The sequence below is a fragment of the Neofelis nebulosa genome, chromosome 10 (genome assembly GCF_028018385.1).
Source record: "Neofelis nebulosa isolate mNeoNeb1 chromosome 10, mNeoNeb1.pri, whole genome shotgun sequence".
In the NCBI taxonomy this organism is placed as follows: Eukaryota; Metazoa; Chordata; class Mammalia; order Carnivora; family Felidae; genus Neofelis; species Neofelis nebulosa.
Genome location: NC_080791.1, coordinates 58201202 through 58227268, shown reverse-complemented (window position 1 = coordinate 58227268; position 26067 = coordinate 58201202). Strand labels below are relative to the sequence as shown.

The 26067-nt window shown below is 37.6% G+C and overlaps 1 protein-coding gene across 2 annotated transcripts in view; it reads right to left on the bottom strand.

Annotated features, from left to right (window-relative positions):
• The window catches only part of RAB6A (RAB6A, member RAS oncogene family), a 94034-nt gene that overhangs the window by 6856 nt on the left and 61111 nt on the right, over positions 1-26067 (bottom strand). For both annotated transcript variants that reach the window (XM_058687829.1, XM_058687828.1), the window contains exon 6: positions 17615-17708. In XM_058687829.1, coding sequence (XP_058543812.1) covers positions 17615-17708 — 94 coding nt within the window. The remainder of the gene's footprint in view (positions 1-17614; positions 17709-26067) is intronic.

Here is a 26067-nt window from a genome sequence, read left to right as displayed (position 1 = left end):
TTTTTGTGGGGGATGCCTGGGTGGCTCAGTCAGTTAAGGGTCTGACTTCAGCTCAGGTCATGATCTTGGAGTTTGCAAATTCGAGTCCTGCATCAAGCTCTCGACTGTCAGTGTGGAGCCTGCTTTGGATCCTCTGTACTCTTTCTCTCTGCCCCTCCCCAACTTGTGTACATGTTCTCTCTCAAAAATAAACAAACATTAAAAAAAAATCATTTAAAAAATGGATTTTTTTTGTGTGTGGAGGAGACATTGGGAAGGTTTATTTACTTTCTGTGTAAATGGAATAAAATGGTCTTTAAGTTTTGATGCTTAAAAGTACTTATCTAATGAGGTCTTTCAGAGAGGGTATTATTATATTCTTACCTGTCTACCTATTCTCATAATATAACACAGTTTTTAATGTGTTTCTAGAAAGAGTATAAAATTTGAGCCAAGAAACTATACTAACTTCCCCGTTATTATAGCTTTGTGACCTCAAGGATATTAATTTCTCTAATCCTTAGGTTCTTTCTAATAAAAACGGGGCTACAGTTGTGAAGTTCAACTTATTATTATACCTTTGAAAATAATTAGAAAAAAGTTATGTTAGGAATTTCCTTGAAAGGTTATGTGTGAAATCATTCCCTCTAGACCAGTGGTTCTTGATACCTACCATGCATCAGAATTACCTGGGAAACTAAAAAAAAAACCAGATGTTTGGGTCCTACCGCCAAAAATAGATTTAACTAATTTGGGGTTGGACTGGGCCCTTACCATTCATTAAAAGATCTCTGGATGATTCTAATGTGCAGCCATGGTTAAAGACCAATGCTGTAATACTAATTTGTAAGGAGTGTGAAGTAATCATCAAATAAAGCAAGAAAGAAGCTAATACTGAGTGGCTACTTTGTAGAATCTTCATGTTTTCTCATTTTAATATCTTCCTATGAGGAACATATTAGTGTCCTCATTTTATAGAAATCTAAGGCTGAAGAGAGAATTTACAATACACCAAATAAAATAGCAGAGCCAAGACTCCGAAATTCATATTTTTTCTACTACCTTATGTTGCCTAGTATAAATAGAAGTCTCTTCTATATGGAAAAGCATTGTAGAAAGGCCTGTGTGAAGAAACAGCTAACAATCCTGAGTAAGAGGAGTTTGCTTTGTGAAATACTATTATTACACACAAATCACAGACATAAAAACTTAATCCATTTTCAAGGACTTAAAATTTTTAGGGGTGCCCAGATGGCTCAGTCAGTTAAGCATCTGACTTAGGCTCAGGTCATGATCTCGCAGTCTGTGAGTTTGAGCCCCATATCAGGCTCTGTGCTGACAGCTCAGAGCCTGGAGCCTGCTTCAGATTCTGTGTCTCCCTCTCTCTCTGCCCCTCCCCTGCTCACTCTTGCTCAAAAATAAATACACAGTAAAAAAAAATTTCTTTTAATTTATCTATAGTTTTAACCAGTGTATTTGAAAATTTTAGTGTTCCCTCAAAATATTTCAATTAGATTAAAAGAATTGATGCCATTAACCTAAACTTAACTCAGGACATCCTTAAAATGAGCCAAGAAAAAGCTTTTTACAAAAGCAAAGTTCTATCCTTACAGAAATATATGTAAGACAGGAAGGAAAAAAACCTTAGAGGATTAAGTTGTCTTAAATAATCATTAAAGGAAAATCCATTTTTTAAATGTCAATGATATGCTAACAGAGCTCTTGCTTTATTAGGAATCACAGATGACTAAGCATGGGGCCTTCCTTGATCATCCTATCTGTATGTGATCTTATTCATTTCTTCAACAAATACACCTCCTTGTGCCAGAACTGATTTTACAACTCAATAATTACTGTGGATCTTACTGTCTCTGTAGCATTGGCTAGGCATTTATCATGTACTACTTACCCTTCACTATATAGTTTTCATGAGAATGTGACTCTTCTCAACTGTATTATAAGTTTTTTAGAAATCAAGAATCATATTTTACATAACTTTAAGTTCTCCAAGGAACCTACGATGGTCTTACATACTGTAGGTAATTGATACTTGTGGCTTAAGGTACATGATAAAAGTAGAAGATAAAAGTTCTGATCAAGAACTAAGGCAGACATGGAATAGACTGGTATAGAAAATACACTATCCCTACCAATGCTTAAAGTAAGGTAAATATAATTTACACACACACGTGCATGTGCGCAACCCCCCTGTACACATGCAAGCTTTCATTGATCTGTTAGCACTGATGCATATCAGCTATCACTAATTTTTCACGAAGTCCTTACTTTCTTTCATATAAGATGTTTTTCTTCTGACAAGCACTGATGAGTTTAGAAGTTAAAGATCAAGAAATACTTCAAAGTATTTTGCAGAAGTACTGCAAAATTATAGAATATAATAAGAATTATAGAATATAATAAGAAAGGTGACACCCACACACTTAATACTCCACTAAAAGAATGTACTAATTCTCAGATGAAAAGTCAGGTGAAGCCTTAAATAATTACTTTCTCATTACCATTTCCTTCAGCAATTTAAACACCATACCACTTTCATAAAAGAAAGCAATATTACTGCATTTTAAAAAACAGAAAAAAGAGGGATAAAATTTTTTTCATAGACTATCTTTTTATGAAATATTGAATGCAATGAAAAATATTACTTAAATATCTTATATAATACAAATCATTGTATGAGGTATTATTAGTTATTATAGTTCTAGCCCTGATAGTATTTTTATTAAAAAAAAAAAAACAACTATGACAATATTCTTTAAGACATAAACAGGATCTTAGAGTTGAATGCTTAAACCAGATTAAAGAGCAAAGGGCTGGGGCACCTGGGTGACTCAAGTCGGTTAAGTGGCCGACTCTGGCCCAGAGCATGATCTCACAGTTCCTAAGTTTGAACCCCACATCAGGCTCTGTGCTGGCAGCTCAGAGCCTCAAGCCTGCTTCGGATTCTGTGTATCCCTCTCTCTGCCCTTCTGCCACTCACGTGCTCTCTCTGTCAAAAATAAACATAAAAAAAAAAAAAAAAAAAAAGCAAAGGCTTATGCACAGAAGAGCAGTACTGTGCAGGAATAAATTTGCTTTATTTTAAGCCAGAATTCACAGGCATTAAGGCCCAATCACTTGAACCATGGTCAGACACTAATGATGCATTAATAAAATCTCTCCCAGAATTATTTATAATTTTTTTACATTTATGAGAGAGACAGACAGAGCACAAGTGGGGGAGGGGTAGAGAGGGAGGGAGAAAGGCAGAGAAAGAGAGAGAGAGAAACAGAATCTGAAGCAGGCTCCAGGCTCTGAGCTGTCAGCACAGAGCCTGACACAGGGCTCGAACTCACAAACCATGAGATCGTGAGCTGAGCTGAAGTTGGACACTTAACCAAATGAACCACCCAGGTGCCCAAATTATTTAAAAAGTAAATGGAGCAACAGAGAAAGCCCATTTTCAGCTTTTATTATGTATATTATAACCCAGTATATAAGGGAGTAGGGAGAAGGAATCCAATTAGCAGATGAGCAGAAAGCTAGAAAACATCTCTGTGCATGGAAAATACAACCAAGATGGTACCTTTAATACTGATAAACATATCCTCTATATGGTAAGACTACTACGTACCTTCCAGTGAAAACACATGATGATTTTGTCAAAATCAGTACAATGCACAATCATCAAAAGTAACTGTGCTTTTGAAAACATATACAGCTGAACAAACACACACAATGCTTACTCAACAGGCATGTAAGACTGTGATCCCCAGTGTTTTCCAAGATAGTGACTGAACTGTGAAATTTACCTGGTGAATTTCTGACCACCAGGACCAATTCTGAGTTGTGACTGACCTACAACAAAAACTCAGGAGTCTGAGATTATTTCTTCATAGTAATTTCTGCCAATATGTGTTACTTATTGAATATATAATTTAAGTAATAAATCTATTTATTTTGTTATTAGATAACATACAGAATTCAGGAATAAACTAGCTTTCCATGTTAAAAAAACAAAACAAAACTAAGCATGTACATGCTAAATAGTTGTTACAGTGATCAGATATATTAAGTTTTACCCCCATAAATTTAATATTAACTCCAGTTTTGGCAATAGCAGTCTAGCTTGTATAGGACTAACACTCTTGCAGATAGCAATTATTAACTCTGGAGAAACTATAAAAAAAAACCCAACTATTTAAAGGTTCTTAAGAGCAACAAAAAGCAGATACAAATTAGGGGGAATTCAACCCTGGGAAGAAGGGAACTCACATTCACTGGGTAGGATCCATGTTTATACAGGTTTTCCCAAGAGCTATTCCTACTGGGCATGTACAAAATGGGGTGGTGAGAGCTCATGCAGAAAACTAGAATTTTAAAGGTTTGAGGTGCCAGTGGACTGCTAGTGTGGCTGGACTGAGAAAAGAAATAACAAAAAGGAACAAGCCAAGAGGAGGAACCCTAAAGTCTACATATAAATTTCCTGCAGATCTCAGTTGACTCTTTAATGGTACATATGTAGGAGAGACTACAAGGAGTCCATCTGAAAACAACAGCTAGAAGGCAGGAAGAAATGAGCAGACTTTAGTTACTGCCTGCTTCAGGGATAAAGTTTAGAGTCTGAATCCCACAAAAACAGAAAAAGCTTGATAAATACTACAGGCTTTCTACAGATCCATCAAAGCAAAACATAACATTAAGATCCCACAAGTTCAAGGTGATCAGTCAGCAATTAAAACACTGCCATAATAAAACTCAGCATTTTGCAGAGAAAAGTAACAGAAAGCAGAGTCTCTATGTATTATACACAATGCTGAGCATACGACCAAAACTTACTAGACACATAAAGAAACAGGACAATTTAACCTAAAGGCAAGAGAAAAACTGCCAGTAGAAACAGACTCAGAGATGACTCATATGTTGGATTAGACAATAATTTCAAAGCAACTACTATAGGTATGTTCAAGGACTTGAAGGTAACAATGCCACAATTATCAAACATTGGGGTATTCCAAAAGAGATATAGAAATGTAAAGAAATAAAGGACAAATCTATGACTGAGTACGGAATCTGAAACGATAAATTCACTGGGTGCTGCTCAATAGCAGCAGCAAAAGGATTGGTGAACTTGAAGACACATCAAGAATATTATCCAAGCTGAAAGAGTAAAAACAAGATAAAAACAATGAGCAAATGGGGCGCCTGGGTGGCGCAGTCGGTTAAGTGTCCGACTTCAGCCAGGTCACGATCTCGCAGTCTGTGAGTTCGAGCCCCGCGTCAGGCTCTGGGCTGATGGCTCGGAGCCTGGAGCCTGTTTCCGATTCTGTGTCTCCCTCTCTCTCTGCCCCTCCCCCGTTCATGCTCTGTCTCTCTCTGTCCCAAAAATAAATAAAAAAAAAAACGTTGAAAAAAAAAAATTTAAAAAAAAAAAAAAAAAAAACAATGAGCAAAAGCCTCAGTGACCAGTGGGATGATATCAAGGCATTTAACAGATGTGCCATTGGAATTCCAGAAGAAGAGGAAAGAAGAAAATGGAGGAAAAATACTTAAAAATGACACATTACCTATAGAATTATTCTTAAAGTGGCCTTTTAGACTAAGTGAAAGCTGAGCAAATTCATCACCAGGAGACCTTAACAAAAAACAGTAAGGTTGGGGTGCCTGAGTTGGTTAAGCATCTGACTTCGGCTCAGGTCATGATCTCATGGTTCATGGGTTTGAGTCCCATGTCGGGCTCTGTGCTGACAGCTCAGAGCTTAGAGCCTCCTTTGAATTCTGTATCTCCTTCTCTCTCTCTGTCCCTCCCCTGCTTGTGCTCTGTCTCTCAAAAATAAATAAGTGTTAAAAAAAAGAAAACCCACAAAAACCATAAGGTTAAGTTTCCTTGATTTTGGCTCAGGTATGAACTCATGGATTATGACATCAATCCCCATGTTGGGCTCTGAAATGGCAGCGTAGAGCCTGCATGGGATTCTCTCTCCCTCTCTCTCTGCCCCTCCACTCACACTCTCTCAAAATAAATAAATAAACATTAAAAGAAAAAACAGTAAAGACAGTTATATATGCTAAAGGGAAGTGATACCAGGTGAAATTTCTATCTGTAAGAAGGAATGAGGAGCACTAGAAATGGTAAATATATGGGTAAACAGAAAAAGCTGTCCTTTTCTTCTCTTAATTACTGTTTATTTACTTAAAAATTTTTTAGGGGCGCCTGGGTGGCTCAGTCAGTTGAGCATCCGACTTCAGCTCAGGTCATGATCTCACAGCCTGTGAGTTCAAGCCCCTCGTCAGGCTCTGTGCTGACAGCTCAGAGCCTGGAGCTTGCTTCAGATTCTGTCTCCCTCACTCTCTGCCCCTCCCCTACTCATGCTCTGTCTCTATCTCAAAAATAAATAAACATTAAAAAAATTAAAAAATTTTTAGCGTTTTTATTTATTTTTGAGAGACAGAGAGACACAGAGTTCAAGAGGGGGAGGGGCAGAGAGAGAGAGGGAGACACAGAATCCCAAGCAGGCTCCATGCTCTGAGTGGTTACCACAGAGCCTGATGCGTGGCTGGAACCTACAAACTGTGAGATCATGACCTGAGCTGAAGTCAGACACTTAACCAACAGAGCCACCTAGATGCCCCTCTTAATTATCGTTTAAAACAAAAATTAAGACATTTATTATGGGGGCCATGATGTATGTAAATATAAAATGTGTGGTGGGGCGCCTGGGTGGCGCAGTCGGTTAAGCGTCCGACTTCAGCCAGGTCACGATCTCGCGGTCCGTGAGTTCGAGCCCCGCGTCGGGCTCTGGGCTGATGGCTCGGAGCCTGGAGCCTGTTTCCGATTCTGTGTCTCCCTCTCTCTCTGCCCCTCCCCCGTTCATGCTCTGTCTCTCTCTGTCCCAAAAATAAAAAATAAAAAACGTTGAAAAAAAAAAAATAATAAAAAATAAAAAATAAAATGTGTGGTGGGGTGCCTGGGTGGCTCAGTCGGTTAAGCGTCCGACTTCAGCTCAGGTCACGATCTCGCGGTCCGTGAGTTCGAGCCCCGCGATGGGCTCTGGGTTGATGGCTCAGAGCCTGGAGCCTGCTTCCGATTCTGTGTCTCCCTCTCTCTCTGCCCCTCCCCCGTTCATGCTCTGTCTCTGTCTCAAAAATAAATAAACGTTAAAAAAAAAAATTAAAATGTGTGGCAAGAATAACACAAAGGATAGGTGCATAGGTGCAAAGGATGTAATGGTATATACACTCTAGTATAATCCCTAATGCAACCACTAAAAAAAAGTTATGAAAGGTTTAGCTAAAAATAAAGAGGAATTAAATTACAATATAAAAATATTTGATTAAACTAAAAATGACAGAGGGGCAAGCAGATAACAAAGAGCAAATGACAGACATAAACCCAACTATTTATTAAATCTAAATAAACCAAATACTCCAATTAAAAAGTAGAGATTTTTCAGACTGGATTTTTTAAAAAAGTGAGATGCAACTATATGCCATTTAAAAGAAATCCACTTTACAAGGAAAAAGATATACCAAGCAAACAATAGCAATAAGAGAGCTACTGTGGCTATATTAAGATCAGATAAAAAATTGGAGACAAGGGAGTATTATCAGAGATAAAGAGGAACATTTGTGAAGACTTAAAAAGTCAAAGCATTAGGAAGACGATAATAATCCTAAATATGTATGCACCGAATAACAGAACTTCAAAACACATGAAATAAAAGCTGACAGAACTAAGTGGCAAAACAGGCAAATACAAATGTTGTACATTTAATACCTCCCCCTTCAGTAACTGATAGAACTACAGACAAAAATTAGTAAACTCTTCAAGATTTGAACAATGCTATCAACCATCTTGATATAACTGAGATCTAAAAACATTATACCTGACAACTGTACAGAAACATTATTTTCCAGTATACATGGAACCTTCACCAAGACAGGCCATATGGTAGGCCATAATACAAATATCAATAAATTATGAATGACTGAAATGTTACATAGTATATTCTCTGACCACAACAGAATTAAATCAGAAGCTGGAATAGTATAGGTATCTAGAAATGCTTCAAATTTTTGCAAATTAAATAACATATTTCTGTATCTTCATTGATGTAGTCATTACATCCACATATACACTTATCAAAATTCATCTAATTGTAAACTTAAGATATGTGTATTTCACTGTATACAAGTGTTTAGCTCAATAAAAAAATTAATGGGAAAAAAGTTTAATATATGTTTACCTGAATTCAAAAAAACTCAAGATGTAGGAGTATCTACATCTAAGTTGCAGTCAAAATACTGAATGAAGGACAATTTCTCATGTAACCTAGATTCTCTACACTTGTTCAGTCTATGAAAATTCTTAAGACAGAGTCAAGCTCATTAAGTAGATCTTTTTCTTATGGCATAATATGGCAGCTCTAAGCATCTGTTAAAAAAATACAGCATATTATTCTCTTACTCAATGAACATTTATTGAGTTCATTATGGTGGGAGACAGAATTGACAAAAAAACTTCTATATTAAAAGGAGTGCTACTTCAATTATTAGGAAAGGCATTTAATCTAAATTTGATTATGTCTGAACTGACTTTTTAAATTACAAATAGCAGGTAGAGAAGAAATAGTATTTTACAGAGGGACAGTAACATACAATGCAATATGGGAACACAGTAAACCCAGGAGACTTTGAGCAGTGTAGTATGGGTATATAGTGGCCAAAGATGAAGATAGCAATGTATACGGGGGCCAAGATTTTGAATAGCAGGGCATAGCATACTAAGGACTTTGCTTAAAATTCAGGATACAATTCATAAGTAACCTGTTCAAATGTGTATTTTTTTTTTAATTTTTATGTTTATTTCTGAGACAGAGAGAGACAGAGCATGAGTGGGGGAGGGGCAGAGAGAGAGGGAGACACAGAATCAGAAGCAGGCTCCAAGCTCTGAGCTGTCAGCACAGAGCCTGACACGGGGCTCGAACTCACAAACCGTGAGATCATGACTGGAGCCAAAGTCGGTTGCTCAACCGACTGAGCCACCCAGGCACCCCTCAAATGTGTATTTCAAAACGAAGACCGTGATAGCAGGATGGAGAGTAATCTCAAGTAGGGCAAGACTGAAGGCAGATGTCAGTTAATAAGCTATGGCAGCAGGCAAGGCAATAGACAACAGGGCCTTAATACAGGAGAATCAACAAGAGTAGGTATCTAAATGACTGCTTGTAAGACTTGAATACAAATGAGTCAAAAGAAATGAGTTTCTAGTTTCAAGAAGAATGCTGGTGCAATTTTGATTGGGATTGCATTGAATGTGTAGATAGCTTTGGGTAGTATTGACATTTTGACAATATTTATTCTTCCAATCCATGAGCAGGGAATGTCTTTCCATTTCTTTATATCTTCTTCAATTACCTGCATAAGCTTTCTATAGTTTTCAGCATACAGATCTTTTACATCTTTGGTTAGATTTATCCCTAGGTATTTTATGCTTCTTGGTGCAATTGTGAATGGGATCAGTTTCTTTATTTGTCTTTCTGTTGCTTCATTGTTAGTGTATAAGAATGCAACTGATTTCTGTACATTGATTTTGTATCCTGCAACTTTGCTGAATTCATGTATCAGTTCTAGCAGACTTTTGGTGGAGTCTATCGGATTTTCCATGTATAATATCATGTCATCTGCAAAAAGCGAAAGCTTGACTTCATCTTTGCCAATTTGGATGCCTTTGATTTCCTTTTGTTGTCTGATTGCTGATGCTAGAACTTCCAGCACTATATTAAACAACAGCGGTGAGAGTGGGCATCCCTGTCGTGTTCCTGATCTCAGGGAAAAAGCTCTCAGTTTTTCCCCATTGAGGATGATGTTAGCTGTGGGCTTTTCATAAATGGCTTTTATGATCTTTAAGTATGTTCCTTCTATCCCGACTTTCTCAAGGGTTTTTATTAAGAAAGGGTGCTGGATTTTGTCAAAGGCCTTTTCTGCATCGATTGACAGGATCATATGGTTCTTCTCTTTTTTTTTGTTAATGTGATGTATCACGTTGATCGATTTGCGAATGTTGAACCAGCCCTGCATCCCAGGAATGAATCCCACTTGATCATGGTGAATAATTCTTTTTATATGCAGTTGAATTCGATTTGCTAGTATCTTATTGAGAATTTTTGCATCCATATTCATCAGGGATATTGGCCTGTAGTTCTCTTTTTTTACTGGGTCTCTGTCTGGTTTAGGAATCAAAGTAATACTGGCTTCATAGAATGAGTCTGGAAGTTTTCCTTCCCTTTCTATTTCTTGGAATAGCTTGAGAAGGATAGGTATTATCTCTGATTTAAACGTCTGGTAGAACTCCCCTGGGAAGCCATCTGGTCCTGGACTCTTATTTGTTGGGAGATTTTTGATAACCGATTCAATTTCTTCACTGGTTATGGGTCTGTTCAAGCTTTCTATTTCCTCCTGATTGAGTTTTGGAAGAGTGTGGGTGTTTAGGAATTTGTCCATTTCTTCCAGGTTGTCCAATTTGTTGGCATATAATTTTTCATAGTATTCCCTGATAATTGTTTGTATCTCTGAGGGATTGGTTGTAATCATTCCATTTTCATTCATGATTTTATCTATTTGGGTCATCTCCCTTTTCTTTTTGAGAAGCCTGGCTAGAGGTTTGTCAATTTTGTTTATTTTTTCAAAAAACCAACTCTTGGTTTCGTTGATCTGCTCTACAGTTTTTTTAGATTCTATATTGTTTATTTCTGCTCTGATCTTTATGATTTCTCTTCTTCTGCTGGGTTTAGGCTGCCTTTGCTGTTCTGCTTCTATTTCCTTTAGGTGTGCTCCTAAAATTCATATGGAACCACAAAAGGCCCCGAATAGCCAAAGTAATTTTGAAGAAGAAGACCAAAGCAGGAGGCATCACAATCCCAGACTTTAGCCTCTACTACAAAGCTGTCATCATCAAGACAGCATGGTATTGGCATAAAAACAGACACATAGACCAATGGAATCGAATAGAAACCCCAGAACTAGACCCACAAACGTATGGCCAACTCATTTTTGACAAAGCAGGAAAGAACATCCAATGGAAAAAAGACAGTCTCTTTAACAAATGGTGCTGGGAGAACTGGACAGCAACATGCAGAAGGTTGAAACTAGACCACTTTCTCACACCATTCACAAAAATAAACTCAAAATGGATAAAGGACCTGAATGTGAGACAGGAAACCATCAAAACCTTAGAGGAGAAAGCAGGAAAAGACCTCTCTGACCTCAGCCGTAGCAATCTCTTACTCGGCACATCCCCAAAGGCAAGGGAATTAAAAGCAAAAGTGAATTACTGGGACCTTATGAAGATAAAAAGCTTCTGCACAGCAAAGGAAACAACCAACAAAACTAAAAGGCAACCAACGGAATGGGAAAAGATATTTGCAAATGACACATCGGACAAAGGGCTAGTATCCAAAATCTATAAAGAGCTCATCAAACTCCACACCCGAAAAACAAATAACCCAGTGAAGAAATGGGCAGAAAACATGAATAGACACTTCTCTAAAGAAGACATCCGGATGGCCAACAGGCACATGAAAAGATGTTCAACGTCGCTCCTCATCAGGGAAATACAAATCAAAACCACACTCAGGGGGCGCCTGGGTGGCGCAGTCGGTTAAGCGTCCGACTTCAGCCAGGTCACGATCTCGCGGTCCGTGAGTTCGAGCCCCGCATCAGGCTCTGGGCTGATGGCTCGGAGCCTGGAGCCTGTTTCCGATTCTGTGTCTCCCTCTCTCTCTGCCCCTCCCCCGTTCATGCTCTGTCTCTCTCTGTCCCAAAAATAAATAAAAAACGTTGAAAAAAAAATTTAAAAAAAAAAAAAAAAAAAAAAAAAAACCACACTCAGATACCACCTCACGCCAGTCAGAGTGGCCAAAATGAAGAAATCAGGAGACTATAGATGCTGGAGAGGATGTGGAGAGACGGGAACCCTCTTGCACTGTTGGTGGGAATGCAAATTGGTGCAGCCGCTCTGGAAAGCAGTGTGGAGGTTCCTCAGAAAATTAAAAATAGACCTACCCTATGACCCAGCAATAGCACTGCTAGGAATTTATCCAAGGGATACAGGAGTACTGATGCATAGGGGCACTTGTACCCCAATGTTTATAGCAGCACTCTCAACAATAGCCAAATTATGGAAAGAGCCTAAATGTCCATCAACTGATGAATGGATAAAGAAATTGTGGTTTATATACACAATGGAATACTACGTGGCAATGAGAAAAAATGAAATATGGCCTTTTGTAGCAACGTGGATGGAACTGGAGAGTGTGATGCTAAGTGAAATAAGCCATACAGAGAAAGACAGATACCATATGGTTTCACTCTTATGTGGATCCTGAGAAACATAACAGAAACCCATGGGGGAGGGGAAGGAAAAAAAAAAAAAAAAAAGAGGTTAGAGTGGGAGAGAGCCAAAGCATAAGAGACTGTTAAAAACTGAGAACAAGCTGAGGGTTGATGGGGGGTGGGAGGGAGGGCAGCGTGGGTGATGGGTATTGAGGAGGGCACCTTTTGGGATGAGCACTGGGTGTTGTATGGAAACCAATTTGACAGTAAATTTCATATATTAAAAAATAAATAAATAAAAAAAAAAGAAAAAAAAAGAAAATCCTAAAGATTGGAGAAAAAAAGCTTAAAATTAACAAATTCAATAAAGTTAGAAAATATAAAACCAAAAAAAAAAAAAAAATGAGTTTCACAGGTTTGTTCTCCTACTGCATGGAGACACATTTTGGCACCGGGATATGTATTTAATTCCTTATTTTGGCTGTACACAAGACAGGGCCTTTTAAGTGTAGGAAATCTGTCTTTTGTATCTAGCAAGGGTTAGAGAATCAATATTTGTCCTATCAAAATGAATACATTTGACATACTTGTTGAACCATCTCCATGGCTTAATAGATCTTCTTACAAAGTATAGTTTGCATGAGAAACTTCTTGAAATTCGTGTTAAAAATGTAGATTTTTAGGGCACTATCCTAGACTTACTGAATCAATACCCAGAAGTTGTGCCCCAGGAACCTGTTATTTTATATAGGTTTCCAGGAAACTACTATCCACATTAAAGTTTAAAACCATTAAGCAATTCTTTAATGGTAGGAGATCTTCCTGGGGACAATGTGCCATTCTAAAAACCTCTGTACTTTCTTACCTTTGTTTGGATATCAGGTATTCTACTCTCTACCAAAGATAATAGGATGGAGGAAAAACACATTCCTAATCTCAATAGTATGCTATATGAGTTTCAAAAATATCTGTCTTAGGGAAAACGTCACTAAGGTTTTTTCCCCTACTGCCAACATTTCCAAAGGCATGATAAACATTAGATTTGCAAAATAGGCACTGAACTCCAGCCACACAAAGTTTACTGCCCAAAGTCAGGAGTAAGCAGATTTGACTTAGGCTTTATTTTTTAAAAATCTGAATATTTCAGGGCTGTCTGGGTGGCTCAGTTGGTTAAGCATCTCACTCACTCTTGAATTTGGCTCAGGTCATGATCTCATGGTTTGTGAGTTTGAACCCCACATAGTGCTCTGTGCTGACAGTGCGGAGCCTCCTTGGTATTCTCTCTTTCCTTCTCCCTCTGGCCCTCCCCTGCCTTCACTCTCTCTCTCTCTCTCTCAAAATAAATAAAATTTAAAAAAAATTTTTTTTAAATATTTCCATATGGCCAATATATTAAGTGATATCAAAGGATATGTTTTTTGACTTTTAAACTTTGGGGTAGTTTGTGAGGGCAACCACAAGAAAAAAAACACATTTCTTCCATTTCTAGTCATTTAAATAATTAACACTTTAAATGATACCCTATTTGTTTAGTTTTAAGGTCCTTTATAAAAACGAATTCAAGGAAAAGACAACCCATTATAATGAGATGTATTTTTTAGCTAAAATTTAAAATCAACCAGTAATTTTCCCACATGACAGAAATATACTCCATATGATTAATCACTGACAAAGGGGAAGATCTGAACCTATTATTTAAATGTGCTTATTAACGTAAGATTCAAATTCATTTTTTGGTTTCATTGTCTTAATTGGTGGGGGAGAGGGAGAGTGGTTCCAGGATTTTTGTCTTAACTAAATTATGCAAGATTACAAAGCAAAGGTCTATAAATATTGAAATAAAATTCTATTACTATGGTAGTCCCTATAAAATGCAAAGTAATGGTTTTCATGAGTTAAGAAAGAAGCTACAAAAAAAAAAAAAAACAAAAACAAAAACCGAAGGCAGCTAGCTCTCTTCCAAATTTGAAAACATTAATTTAATCATATTTGTATTTAAAGACAATAAAATCAAGTCCCAGTAGAATTAGGCACTTCAGCAAGATCACACATTCAGGTATATCTAAATAAGGAGAAATAGGGGCACCTGCGTGGCTCCGTCAGTTGAGCATCTGACTCCTGATTTTGGCTCAGGTCATGACCTTGCGGTTTGTGGAATCGATCCCCAGGTCAGGCTCCTTACTGACAGTATGGAGCCTGCTTGGGATTCTCTCTCTCCCTCTCTTTCTCTCTGCCCCTTCCCTGTTCATGCTTGTGCATTCTTTCTCTCTTTCTCAAAATAAGTAAATAAACATTAAAATAAAACAAATAAATAAGGAGAAATAATAAAGTAGCAAATAGGTTTTGAATTCAGAGTAAGATTGTTTTGTAAAAGAATTCTCCCTTCGTTATCACTGGCTAGCTATATCTAGTGTTTGTATGGGTCAGGCTTTTAGAAAAAATTATGTGCCAAATGCTGAAAAAGTTCTAAAATCAAATTGAGGTAATGGTTGCACAATTCTATAAATTCCCTAAAAAACCCCCTAGATGTTCAACATCGTTCATCATCAAGGAAATACAAATCAAAACCACAATGAGATACCACCTCACACCTATTAAAATTAACTATTCTACAACCCAGCAACTGCACTACTAGGTATTTATTCAAAGGATACAACAATGCTAATTTGAAGGGGCACATGCACCTCAATGTTTATAGCAGCACTATCAACAATAGCCAAATTATACAAAGAGCCCAAATGTCCATCAATTGATAAATGGATAAAGAAGATGTGGTGTATGAGCACGTGTGCGCACGCGCGCACGCACACATACACAGGAATATTACTCGGCAATCAAAAAGAATGAAATCTTGCCATTTGCAACAACACGGATGGAACCAGAATGTATTATGCTAAGTAAAATAAGTCAGTCAGAGAAAGATAAATATATGGTTTCACTCATATGTGGAATTTAAGAAATAAAACAGATGAACACAGGGGAAGGGAAAGGAAAATAAGATAAAGAGAGGGAGGCAAACCATAAGAGACTCTTAAATACAGAGAACAAACAGGGTTGCTGGAGGGTTGCTGGGTGGAGGGATGGGCTAAATGAGTGGTGGGCATTAAGAAGGGCACTTGTTGAGATGAGCACTGGGTAAGTAAATGATGAATCACTAAATACTACTCCTGAAATCATTATTACACTATATGTTAACTAACTTGGATTTAAATAAAATTTTAAAAACTATTAGAAAAAAAAAGCAAGAAAACCCTGAGTTATTCATTTAAAACAAGTAATTCTGTGGTAAGGAAATTATGCTTCAATACAACTATTAACAAATAATGTGCTTATAAAATAGCAAATGAATGACATACCTCATTTTCTCAACATCCTGAGAGTTATCTAAACTTAGAAGCAATTAAATATCATCAAGATGCTAGCTGTCACTAGTGACCACTGTATGCTGAGGACTTTAGACCTCCATACCTATGAGACTTCTCAGGGTCAGGACTAGAGGGCCACAGCAATCCCTTTAGACATTAACCCAGCCTGAAAGATGTCCCAAAGGCCATACTTTGACATATAAGCAACTAGCTCATATCCTTATCAAAATGTCTGTAATAGAAAAAGCTAGATGAGGCTACCTACTGCTTTGTCCTAGAACAGTGACAGATGATAATAATTGTGCTAATTACTTCTATTACTCAAAAAATTTTTTGAAGTTTTATTTATTTTTGAGAAAGAAAGAGCATGAGTGGGGGAGGGGCAGAGACAGAGAGGGAGACAGAATCTCAAGCAGGCTCCAGGTTCTGTGCTGTCAGCACAGAGCCTGATGCAGGGCTCAAACCCACAGACTGCAAGATCATGACCTGAGTCGAAGTTGGATGCGTAACTGACTGAGCCAAACAGGCACCCAAATATTACTCAAAATGTTAAATTATCTGTGGTTCCAATGGGTTCATTTACTTATCATTTTCTTTCTTTTTTTTTTTTTTATAACATTTTTTAATGTTTATTTGTGTGAGAGAGAGAGAAACAGAGACAAAGCATGAGTGGGGGAGGGGGACAGAGAGAAAGGGAGACACAGAATCTGAAGCAGGCTCCAGGCTCTGAGCTGTCAGCACAGAGCCCAACATGGTGATGGAATCCATGAACCACGAGATCATGATCTGAGCTGAAGTCAGACACTTAACCAACTGAACCACCCAGGTGCCCCTACATATCATTTTCTAAATTCCATAGACATTGGTAGGCTCTGGGAGTACATAATTTTGATGGGAGAAATATTTCCAGTATAACATGGTAACTTCTATGACAGTGGTTTCACAAAGGTCAGGGGCCTGAGAAAACACAGAAAACTCATTTACTGCTAAACAGAATAGCATGTAGATACAGTATGGTAAAGAATGTCAGGAAAAAAAATGTCTTTGAAGAGCTGACATCTAAAATGAAACTTAAAAGGATGAATACGTTATCAGTCAAGAAAGAAACTGAACATTCTAATCAAAGAGAACACCATGAACAAAGATTTAGAGCCATGGAAGAGTATGCTACAAGGAGGGAATTAGTAACAGTTCAAAATTACTTAAATATATCTCAAGACAAGGAGAGATGGGAAAGAAAGTGTCAAAACTGAAAATAATATACAAAATTTTTCTTAAAGCTCAACTTATTCAGTTTATAGGATTTTATTTTAACCTACTGATCACCTAGAAATAAAAAAAATAATTTATTCGTTTGAAAATCCTATAAATCTGGGACCACTACTCTATATGATATGCAGCCCTAGAAAATTAAGCAGTTCAGTTTTTGGCTACTCCATCTTTTAGAGAAGTTTGATAATGTGAGGTCTCTTCATATTTTCCAGCTCCCCCAAAACACTGCTGTTATAAACACTGTTAAAACAGCAGCAGTTATTAAGGATAAAGTAACCAGAATATACTTTCACAACCACAAGCAAAATACCATTCTCATGGCATTTTCTCATGGTACTTTCTTTTGTCATTAAACTCTAAAATTTAAAAAAAAAAAAGTTTTACCTTGAAACAATGCAATAGGAGGCAGGGTATGGTTAAGTTTACAACCTTGCGATCATAATGAAATAGCTGTCCTGTGCACAATCTGAAAAGTTTGGCAAGCCTTTTCTCTTTTTCCAAAAACTGTGTCACATTTATCTTTTTTTCACTGTTTATCATGTTACTAGTTCATGAGGTCTGCTGTTACCAACCAAAAGAAAATCTTGCACTAGAGAATACTCCCACAATTATTTTATAACATCTCTTTTCAATTTGATAACCTCTATCCATACTCTAAGGACACTCACCTGTTTTACATTGTATCCTGCTTTTGCACTTGTTTCAATAAACATAACATTCAGCTCTTTGGCTTTCCTCTCTCCTTCCTCAATTGATACTTGCCTGTAAAACAAATTCAAAAAATAAATTCCTCTTTTTGCAAGATGGTATTGTAAAGAGTATAAACAAGATTCTGAAAATAACTTTTCTTTTTGTTAAGTTTATTTATTTGAGAGAGACAGCAAGAGTGGGGGACGGACAGAGAGAGAGCGAGACAGAGAATCACAAGCAGACTCCATGCCATCAGCATGGAGCCTGATGTAGGGCTCGAACCCATGAAACTGCAAGGTCATGACTTGAGCTGAAACCAACAGCTGGATGCTTAACCAACTGAACCACCAAGATGCCTATGAAAATAACTTTCCTCGTATGTGTGCTGGTTATACAGGTAAGAATAGTTTGAAAATTCATCAAGCTGCAGTACACTTAAAATTTGGGTACTTCTGTGTGTATGTTATACCTAACCAAAATTTTTTAAAAAGGCATTTTTTAATGATTTGCTTTTATTTGGCTGACCTCATCCTGTAATTTATTTTTAAAATCTTAATAGCCTGCTATTTTCTCTTAATATTAGATCATAAGCATTTAGTCTTATGATTAAAAACTTCATATAATTTTTTATTACTGGACAATTTGTCAATTTGCTACTATAATTTATGTAACCACCCCCAAACTGTTAAAAATGCTAAAAAATTTTTTTTCAAATTTCATACTACTGTGAAAAATGTTGCTATAAATATCTTTGTGCATAATATTTTATGCACTGTGGATCTTTTCTTTAGGATAGATTTTGTGGATTTCTCTAAGTGGAGTCAAAAGGCATGTATATTAAATTCTCTTGATACATTTTATAGGGCATTTGGTGACACATTATAATTAGCAGCAATGTGTCTCAAATTGTAATATGTTCTTTAAGTACAAGATTATGTCACTTATCTTGGTGTTCCTAGTGCCTAGCTGGCATATAGATATTTAATAAATATGCAAATATTCTAATTAAATGGATCTAAAATATCAGCTGACAAACTCAGCTTCCTACAACACAGAAAACCAAAGCAATGCAAGAGAATTTCCACAAGCTCTCACCACATCTATCCACCAATCTATGTTGTGTACACTTATATTCTACTTCTAGTCCTGCTACTATGGAGGAAACTGTCCTTACGCCCCAAACTTCACCTTTGTACTAGATTCCACTCTCTTCTTGCCTACAAGATATTATTCTATAAATTCTCCACTCTCTAGAAAAGTTAGGAAAGAAGAAAATGAGTATTCTAAGCAAAGAGAACAACAGCACAGAAATTCTTATATAGCAATCCACCTGTTAATAATGTTTTACTACATCTGCTTGTTTTATCCTCTCATTTCTATGTATTTATGTATGTGTGTGTGTGTGTGTGTGTGTGTGTGTGTGTGTGTGTGTGTGTATAAATTAAAAAAAACACACACTGGAGAGTAAGTTGACAATTTGCAGACCTTTAGCCCTGAATATATCAACGATGTGTTTTTTTTTTAATGTTTACTTATTTTGAGAGAGTGGGGGAGGGAGAGAATCCCAAGCAGGCTCCATGCTGTCAGGGCAGAGCCCAACATGGGGCTCAATCTCACATACCATGAGATCATGACCTGAACCAAAATCAAGTCAGATGCTTAACTGATTGAGCTATGTAGGTGTCCCAACAGTGTGCATTTCTTTAAAACACTTCTATCAGACGCCCTAAAATTTACTCTTTGGACCTCTTCTCTATTTATAATTACTCCCTTGGTGATCCCAAGCAGTATTATGGTTTTAAATACCCATCTACATGTTGATTAATCCCAAACTTATTTATCTAGCCTGGACTGCTGCTCTGAACTCCAGGCTCATATATCCAATTGCCTACCTGACATCTAATTACATATTAGAATATCTAATAGCAATTCTAAATTTAAAATGACCAAAACTGAAGTCATAATATTCCATCCTAAACCACCTCTTTATGAAGTGTCTCCCTATCTCAGTTAATGACAGTTAATCAGGCCAAGAATCTAGGCATCATTCTTGACTCCTCCTTTTCCCACACCCCATATTCTGTCCATCATTATGTATTCTATCCATTGCATGAGTATATCTTCAACAGTTCTATCTTCAAAATGTATCTGAATTTGACCACTGATCACTACACATGCTACCACTATCCTGGTCCAAGTCATCATCATTTCTTGCTTCGATTTCAGCCTGGATTACTCTCTTCACTTCTACTCTTACATATTTTCCACAGAACAAACAGTGATTTATGAAAAGTTACTCTTCTGCTTGAATCCTCCAATTTCTTTTTTTCTTTTTATGTTTATTTATTTCTGAGACAGAGAGAGACAGAGCATGAGTGGGGAGGGGCAGAGAGAGAGGGAGACACAGAATGTGAAGTAGGCTCCAGGCTCTGAGCTGTCAGCACAGAGCCTGATGCGGGGCTTGAACCCACAAACCATGAGATCATGACCTGAGCCGAAGTCAGTTGCTCAACTGACTGAGCCACCCAGGCACCCCATGAATCCTCCAATTTCATACAGAGTCTTTACTTTGCCCTACTTAACCTGGTCTTTATGGTCTTTTTCAAAAACTATTATTTTTTAACCTCATTGCCTACTACACTTTCCATTATTCTCCTCACCAGCTATATACGATTCCTTGCTGTTCTTCAAATAAACTAAATGTATTCCCAACTCAAGGATTTTGCACTTTCTGGGCCATCAGCTTAGAACCTTTTCCTCCTCAGGATATCTGCATAGTTGACTCCCTTGCTTCCTTAGCATATTTACTCAAAACTCACCATTTTCTCAATGAAGTCTTCCATTTCTATTCCATCTAATATTTTTTAATTTTTTTTTTCAATGTTTTTAATTTATTTTTGGGACAGAGAGAGACAGAGCATGAACGGGGGAGGGGCAGAGAGAGAGGGAGACACAGAATCGGAAACAGGCTCCAGGCTCTGAGCCATCAGCCCAGAGCCTGACGCGGGGCTCCAACTCACGGACCGCGAGATCGTGACCTGGCTGAAGTCGAACGCTTAACCGACTGCGCCACCCAGGCGCCCCTATTCCATCTAATATTTTAAACTCACACCTGACATTTCATATTTCTTTTCCCTGCTTTCTTTTGTACTTTTAGCATGTTATCATTATCAAACATACCATGCTTTTTTTTTTTTACACTATGTGTTTTTTTGACTTATTTATTTGCCTGGTTCATTTTCTGAAATAAAAGTTCCTTGAAGACTTGGCTTTTTTTGTTTACTATTCTACCCTAGAGTAGCATCTTCTGAAACATAAGTGGTACTCAATAAATACTTCTGAATGAATGATTATTATGAGTGAATGACTATCCTACATGTAAAGGATTCCAGAGAAATTCTTCCTAGTTTTAAAACTAGGAGTCACCCTAATCAAATGGTTGAAGGTCAGCTATAGCAATGGTCCCAACTGTGGTTTGATTTTGTCGGAATCATGGGAATGCAAGCTGGTGCAGCCACTCTGGAAATCAGTATGGAGGTTCCTCAAAAAACTAAAAACAGAACTACCCTACGACCCAGCAATTGCACTAGCAGGCATTTATCCACGGGATACAGGTGTGCTGTTTCGAAGGGACACACGCACCCCCATGTTTATAGCAGCACTATCAACAATAGCCAAAGTATGGAAAGAGCCTAAATGTCCATCGATGGATGAATCGATAAAGAAAATGTGGTATACATATACAATGATTTTGTCAGAATCAGCTAGAAGATTCATTAAAATACAGATTTAAGGATACCATTCTAAACTCATTGAATCACAGCATCTAAAAGTAGGATCTAAATGGATAGATCATCTAGACACACGGTCAATAAAGAAACAAGGGCCCTGAATGATACATTGGATCAGATGGACTTGACAGATATATTTAGAACTCTGCATCCCAAAGCAACAGAATATACTTTCTTCTCGAGTGCACATGGAACATTCTCCAAGATAGATCATATACTGGGTCACAAAACAGCCCTTCATAAGTTTACAAGAATTGAAATTATACCATGCATACTTTCAGACCACAATGCTATGAAGCTTGAAATCAACCACAGGAAAAAGTCTGGAAAACCTCCAAAAGCATGGAGGTTAAAGAACACCCTACTAACGAATGAGTGGGTCAACCAGGCAATTAGAGAAGAAATTAAAAAATATATGGAAACAAACGAAAATGAAAATACAACAATCCAAACGCTTTGGGACGCAGCGAAGGCAGTCCTGAGAGGAAAATACATTGCAATCCAGGCCTATCTCAAGAAACAAGAAAAATCCCAAATACAAAATCTAACAGCACACCTAAAGGAAATAGAAGCAGAACAGCAAAGGCAGCCTAAACCCAGCAGAAGAAGAGAAATCATAAAGATCAGAGCAGAAATAAACAATATAGAATCTAAAAAAACTGTAGAGCAGATCAACGAAACCAAGAGTTGGTTTTTTGAAAAAATAAACAAAATTGACAAACCTCTAGCCAGGCTTCTCAAAAAGAAAAGGGAGATGACCCAAATAGATAAAATCATGAATGAAAATGGAATGATTACAACCAATCCCTCAGAGATACAAACAATTATCAGGGAATACTATGAAAAATTATATGCCAACAAATTGGACAACCTGGAAGAAATGGACAAATTCCTAAACACCCACACTCTTCCAAAACTCAATCAGGAGGAAATAGAAAGCTTGAACAGACCCATAACCAGCGAAGAAATTGAATCGGTTATCAAAAATCTCCCAACAAATAAGAGTCCAGGACCAGATGGCTTCCCAGGGGAGTTCTACCAGACGTTTAAGGCAGAGATAATACCTATCCTTCTCAAGCTATTCCAAGAAATAGAAAGGGAAGGAAAACTTCCAGACTCATTCTATGAAGCCAGTATTACTTTGATTCCTAAACCAGACAGAGACCCAGTAAAAAAAGAGAACTACAGGCCAATATCCCTGATGAATATGGATGCAAAAATTCTCAATAAGATACTAGCAAATCGAATTCAACAGCATATAAAAAGAATTATTCACTATGATCAAGTGGGATTCATTCCTGGGATGCAGGGCTGGTTCAACATTCGCAAATCGATCAACGTGATATATCACATTAACAAAAAAAAAGAGAAGAACCATATGATCCTGTCAATCGATGCAGAAAAGGCCTTTGACAAAATCCAGCACCCTTTCTTAATAAAAACCCTTGAGAAAGTCGGGATAGAAGGAACATACTTAAAGATCATAAAAGCCATTTATGAAAAGCCCACAGCTAACATCATCCTCAATGGGGAAAAACTGAGAGCTTTTTCCCTGAGATCAGGAACACGACAGGGATGCCCACTCTCACCGCTGTTGTTTAATATAGTGCTGGAAGTTCTAGCATCAGCAATCAGACAACAAAAGGAAATCAAAGGCATCAAAATTGGCAAAGATGAAATCAAGCTTTCGCTTTTTGCAGATGACATGATATTATACATGGAAAATCCGATAGACTCCACCAAAAGTCTGCTAGAACTGATACATGAATTCAGCAAAGTTGCAGGATACAAAATCAATGTACAGAAATCAGTTGCATTCTTATACACTAACAATGAAGCAACAGAAAGACAAATAAAGAAACTGATCCCATTCACAATTGCACCAAGAAGCATAAAATACCTAGGGATAAATCTAACCAAAGATGTAAAAGATCTGTATGCTGAAAACTATAGAAAGCTTATGCAGGTAATTGAAGAAGATATAAAGAAATGGAAAGACATTCCCTGCTCATGGATTGGAAGAATAAATATTGTCAAAATGTCAATACTACCCAAAGCTATCTACACATTCAATGCAATCCCAATCAAAATTGCACCAGCATTCTTCTTGAAACTAGAACAAGCAATCCTAAAATTCATATGGAACCACAAAAGGCCCCGAATAGCCAAAGTAATTTTGAAGAAGAAGACCAAAGCAGGAGGCATCACAATCCCAGACTTTAGCCTCTACTACAAAGCTGTCATCATCAAGACAGCATGGTATTGGCATAAAAACAGACACATAGACCAATGGAATCGAATAGAAACCCCAGAACTAGACCCACAAACGTATGGCCAACTCATTTTTGACAAAGCAGGAAAGAACATCCAATGGAAAAAAGACAGTCTCTTTAACAAGTGGTGCTGGGAGAACTGGACAGCAACATGCAGAAGGTTGAAACTAGACCACTTTCTCACACCATTCACAAAAATAAACTCAAAATGGATAAAGGACCTGAATGTGAGACAGGAAACCATCAAAACCTTAGAGGAGAAAGCAGGAAAAGACCTCTCTGACCTCAGCCGTAGCAATCTCTTACTCGGCACATCCCCAAAGGCAAGGGAATTAAAAGCAAAAGTGAATTACTGGGACCTTATGAAGATAAAAAGCTTCTGCACAGCAAAGGAAACAACCAACAAAACTAAAAGGCAACCAACGGAATGGGAAAAGATATTTGCAAATGACACATCGGACAAAGGGCTAGTATCCAAAATCTATAAAGAGCTCATCAAACTCCACACCCGAAAAACAAATAACCCAGTGAAGAAATGGGCAGAAAACATGAATAGACACTTCTCTAAAGAAGACATCCGGATGGCCAACAGGCACATGAAAAGATGTTCAACGTCGCTCCTCATCAGGGAAATACAAATCAAAACCACACTCAGATACCACCTCACGCCAGTCAGAGTGGCCAAAATGAAGAAATCAGGAGACTATAGATGCTGGAGAGGATGTGGAGAGACGGGAACCCTCTTGCACTGTTGGTGGGAATGCAAATTGGTGCAGCCGCTCTGGAAAGCAGTGTGGAGGTTCCTCAGAAAATTAAAAATAGACCTACCCTATGACCCAGCAATAGCACTGCTAGGAATTTATCCAAGGGATACAGGAGTACTGATGCATAGGGGCACTTGTACCCCAATGTTTATAGCAGCACTCTCAACAATAGCCAAATTATGGAAAGAGCCTAAATGTCCATCAACTGATGAATGGATAAAGAAATTGTGGTTTATATACACAATGGAATACTACGTGGCAATGAGAAAAAATGAAATATGGCCTTTTGTAGCAACGTGGATGGAACTGGAGAGTGTGATGCTAAGTGAAATAAGCCATACAGAGAAAGACAGATACCATATGGTTTCACTCTTATGTGGATCCTGAGAAACGTAACAGAAAACCATGGGGGAGGGGAAGGGAAAAAAAAAAAAAAGAGGTTAGAGTGGGAGAGAGCCAAAGCATAAGAGACTGTTAAAAACTGAGAACAAACTGAGGGTTGATGGGGGGTGGGAGGGAGGGCAGGGTGGGTGATGGGTATTGAGGAGGGCACCTTTTGGGATGAGCACTGGGTGTTGTATGGAAACCAATTTGACAGTAAATTTCATATATTAAAAAATAAAAAAAAAAAAATAAATAAAAAAAAAAATAAAAAAAAAAATAAAAGTAGGATCTAAAACCCCCAAATTTAACCGCTGGAACAACTACAGCACCGTAAGTTAACTAAAATTTAAATAAAACAAAAAACAAAAAACAAAAATTGAAAAAGTTGACCATGATCCTTTATAGCCAGAATCTTAAAAGAGGGTCTAATAAGCCAATTTACCCACTGATTCTCAAAATTTAAACATCTGGGAATCACTGGGCTACAGGGGACAGAAAGTATTGAGCAACAGGGCGCTTATTTTGAAACACTGAAACAGATATACTCTGGTCTTTTCTACAAGTTTTTACACACAACAAATTGTAATTCTCAATGTGATAAAGACATTTAACTTTGAATCATTTTTATTAAAACTTTTTCTCCTAATTACCAAAGTAATTTTTAAAAAGGGCAATCATTAGGGGTGCCTGGGTGGCTCAGCTGGGTGATCACTGGACTTCGGCTCAGGTCATAGTCTTATGGTTCGTGAGCTCAAGACCTGCGTCGGGTTCTGGGCTGACAGTTCAAAGCCTGGAGCCTGCCTCAGATTCTGTGTCTCCCTCTCTCTCTGCCCCTCCTCCACTTGTTCTCTCTCTCTCTCAAAAATAAACGAACCTTTAAAAAAAAAAAGAAAGGGGCACTCATTAACATTAGAGTCCTCCATAATCCTACTCCTTCTCAAAGATGTAGAGACAGTTAAGTCCCATGTATGCTTATACAGATTTATTCTAAAAAATAAAAGAAATATATATATATATACATCTACCATCAATTTTCTTAAAAAATTTTTTTTAATGTTTATTTATTTTTGAGAGAGACAGAGACAGAATGCGAATGGGTTAGGGGCAGAGAGAGAGGGAGACACAGAATCCAAAGCAGGCTCCAGGCTCTGAGCTGTCAGCACAGAGCCTGACATGGGGCTTGAACTCACGAGTGAGATCATGACCTGAGCCGAAGTCG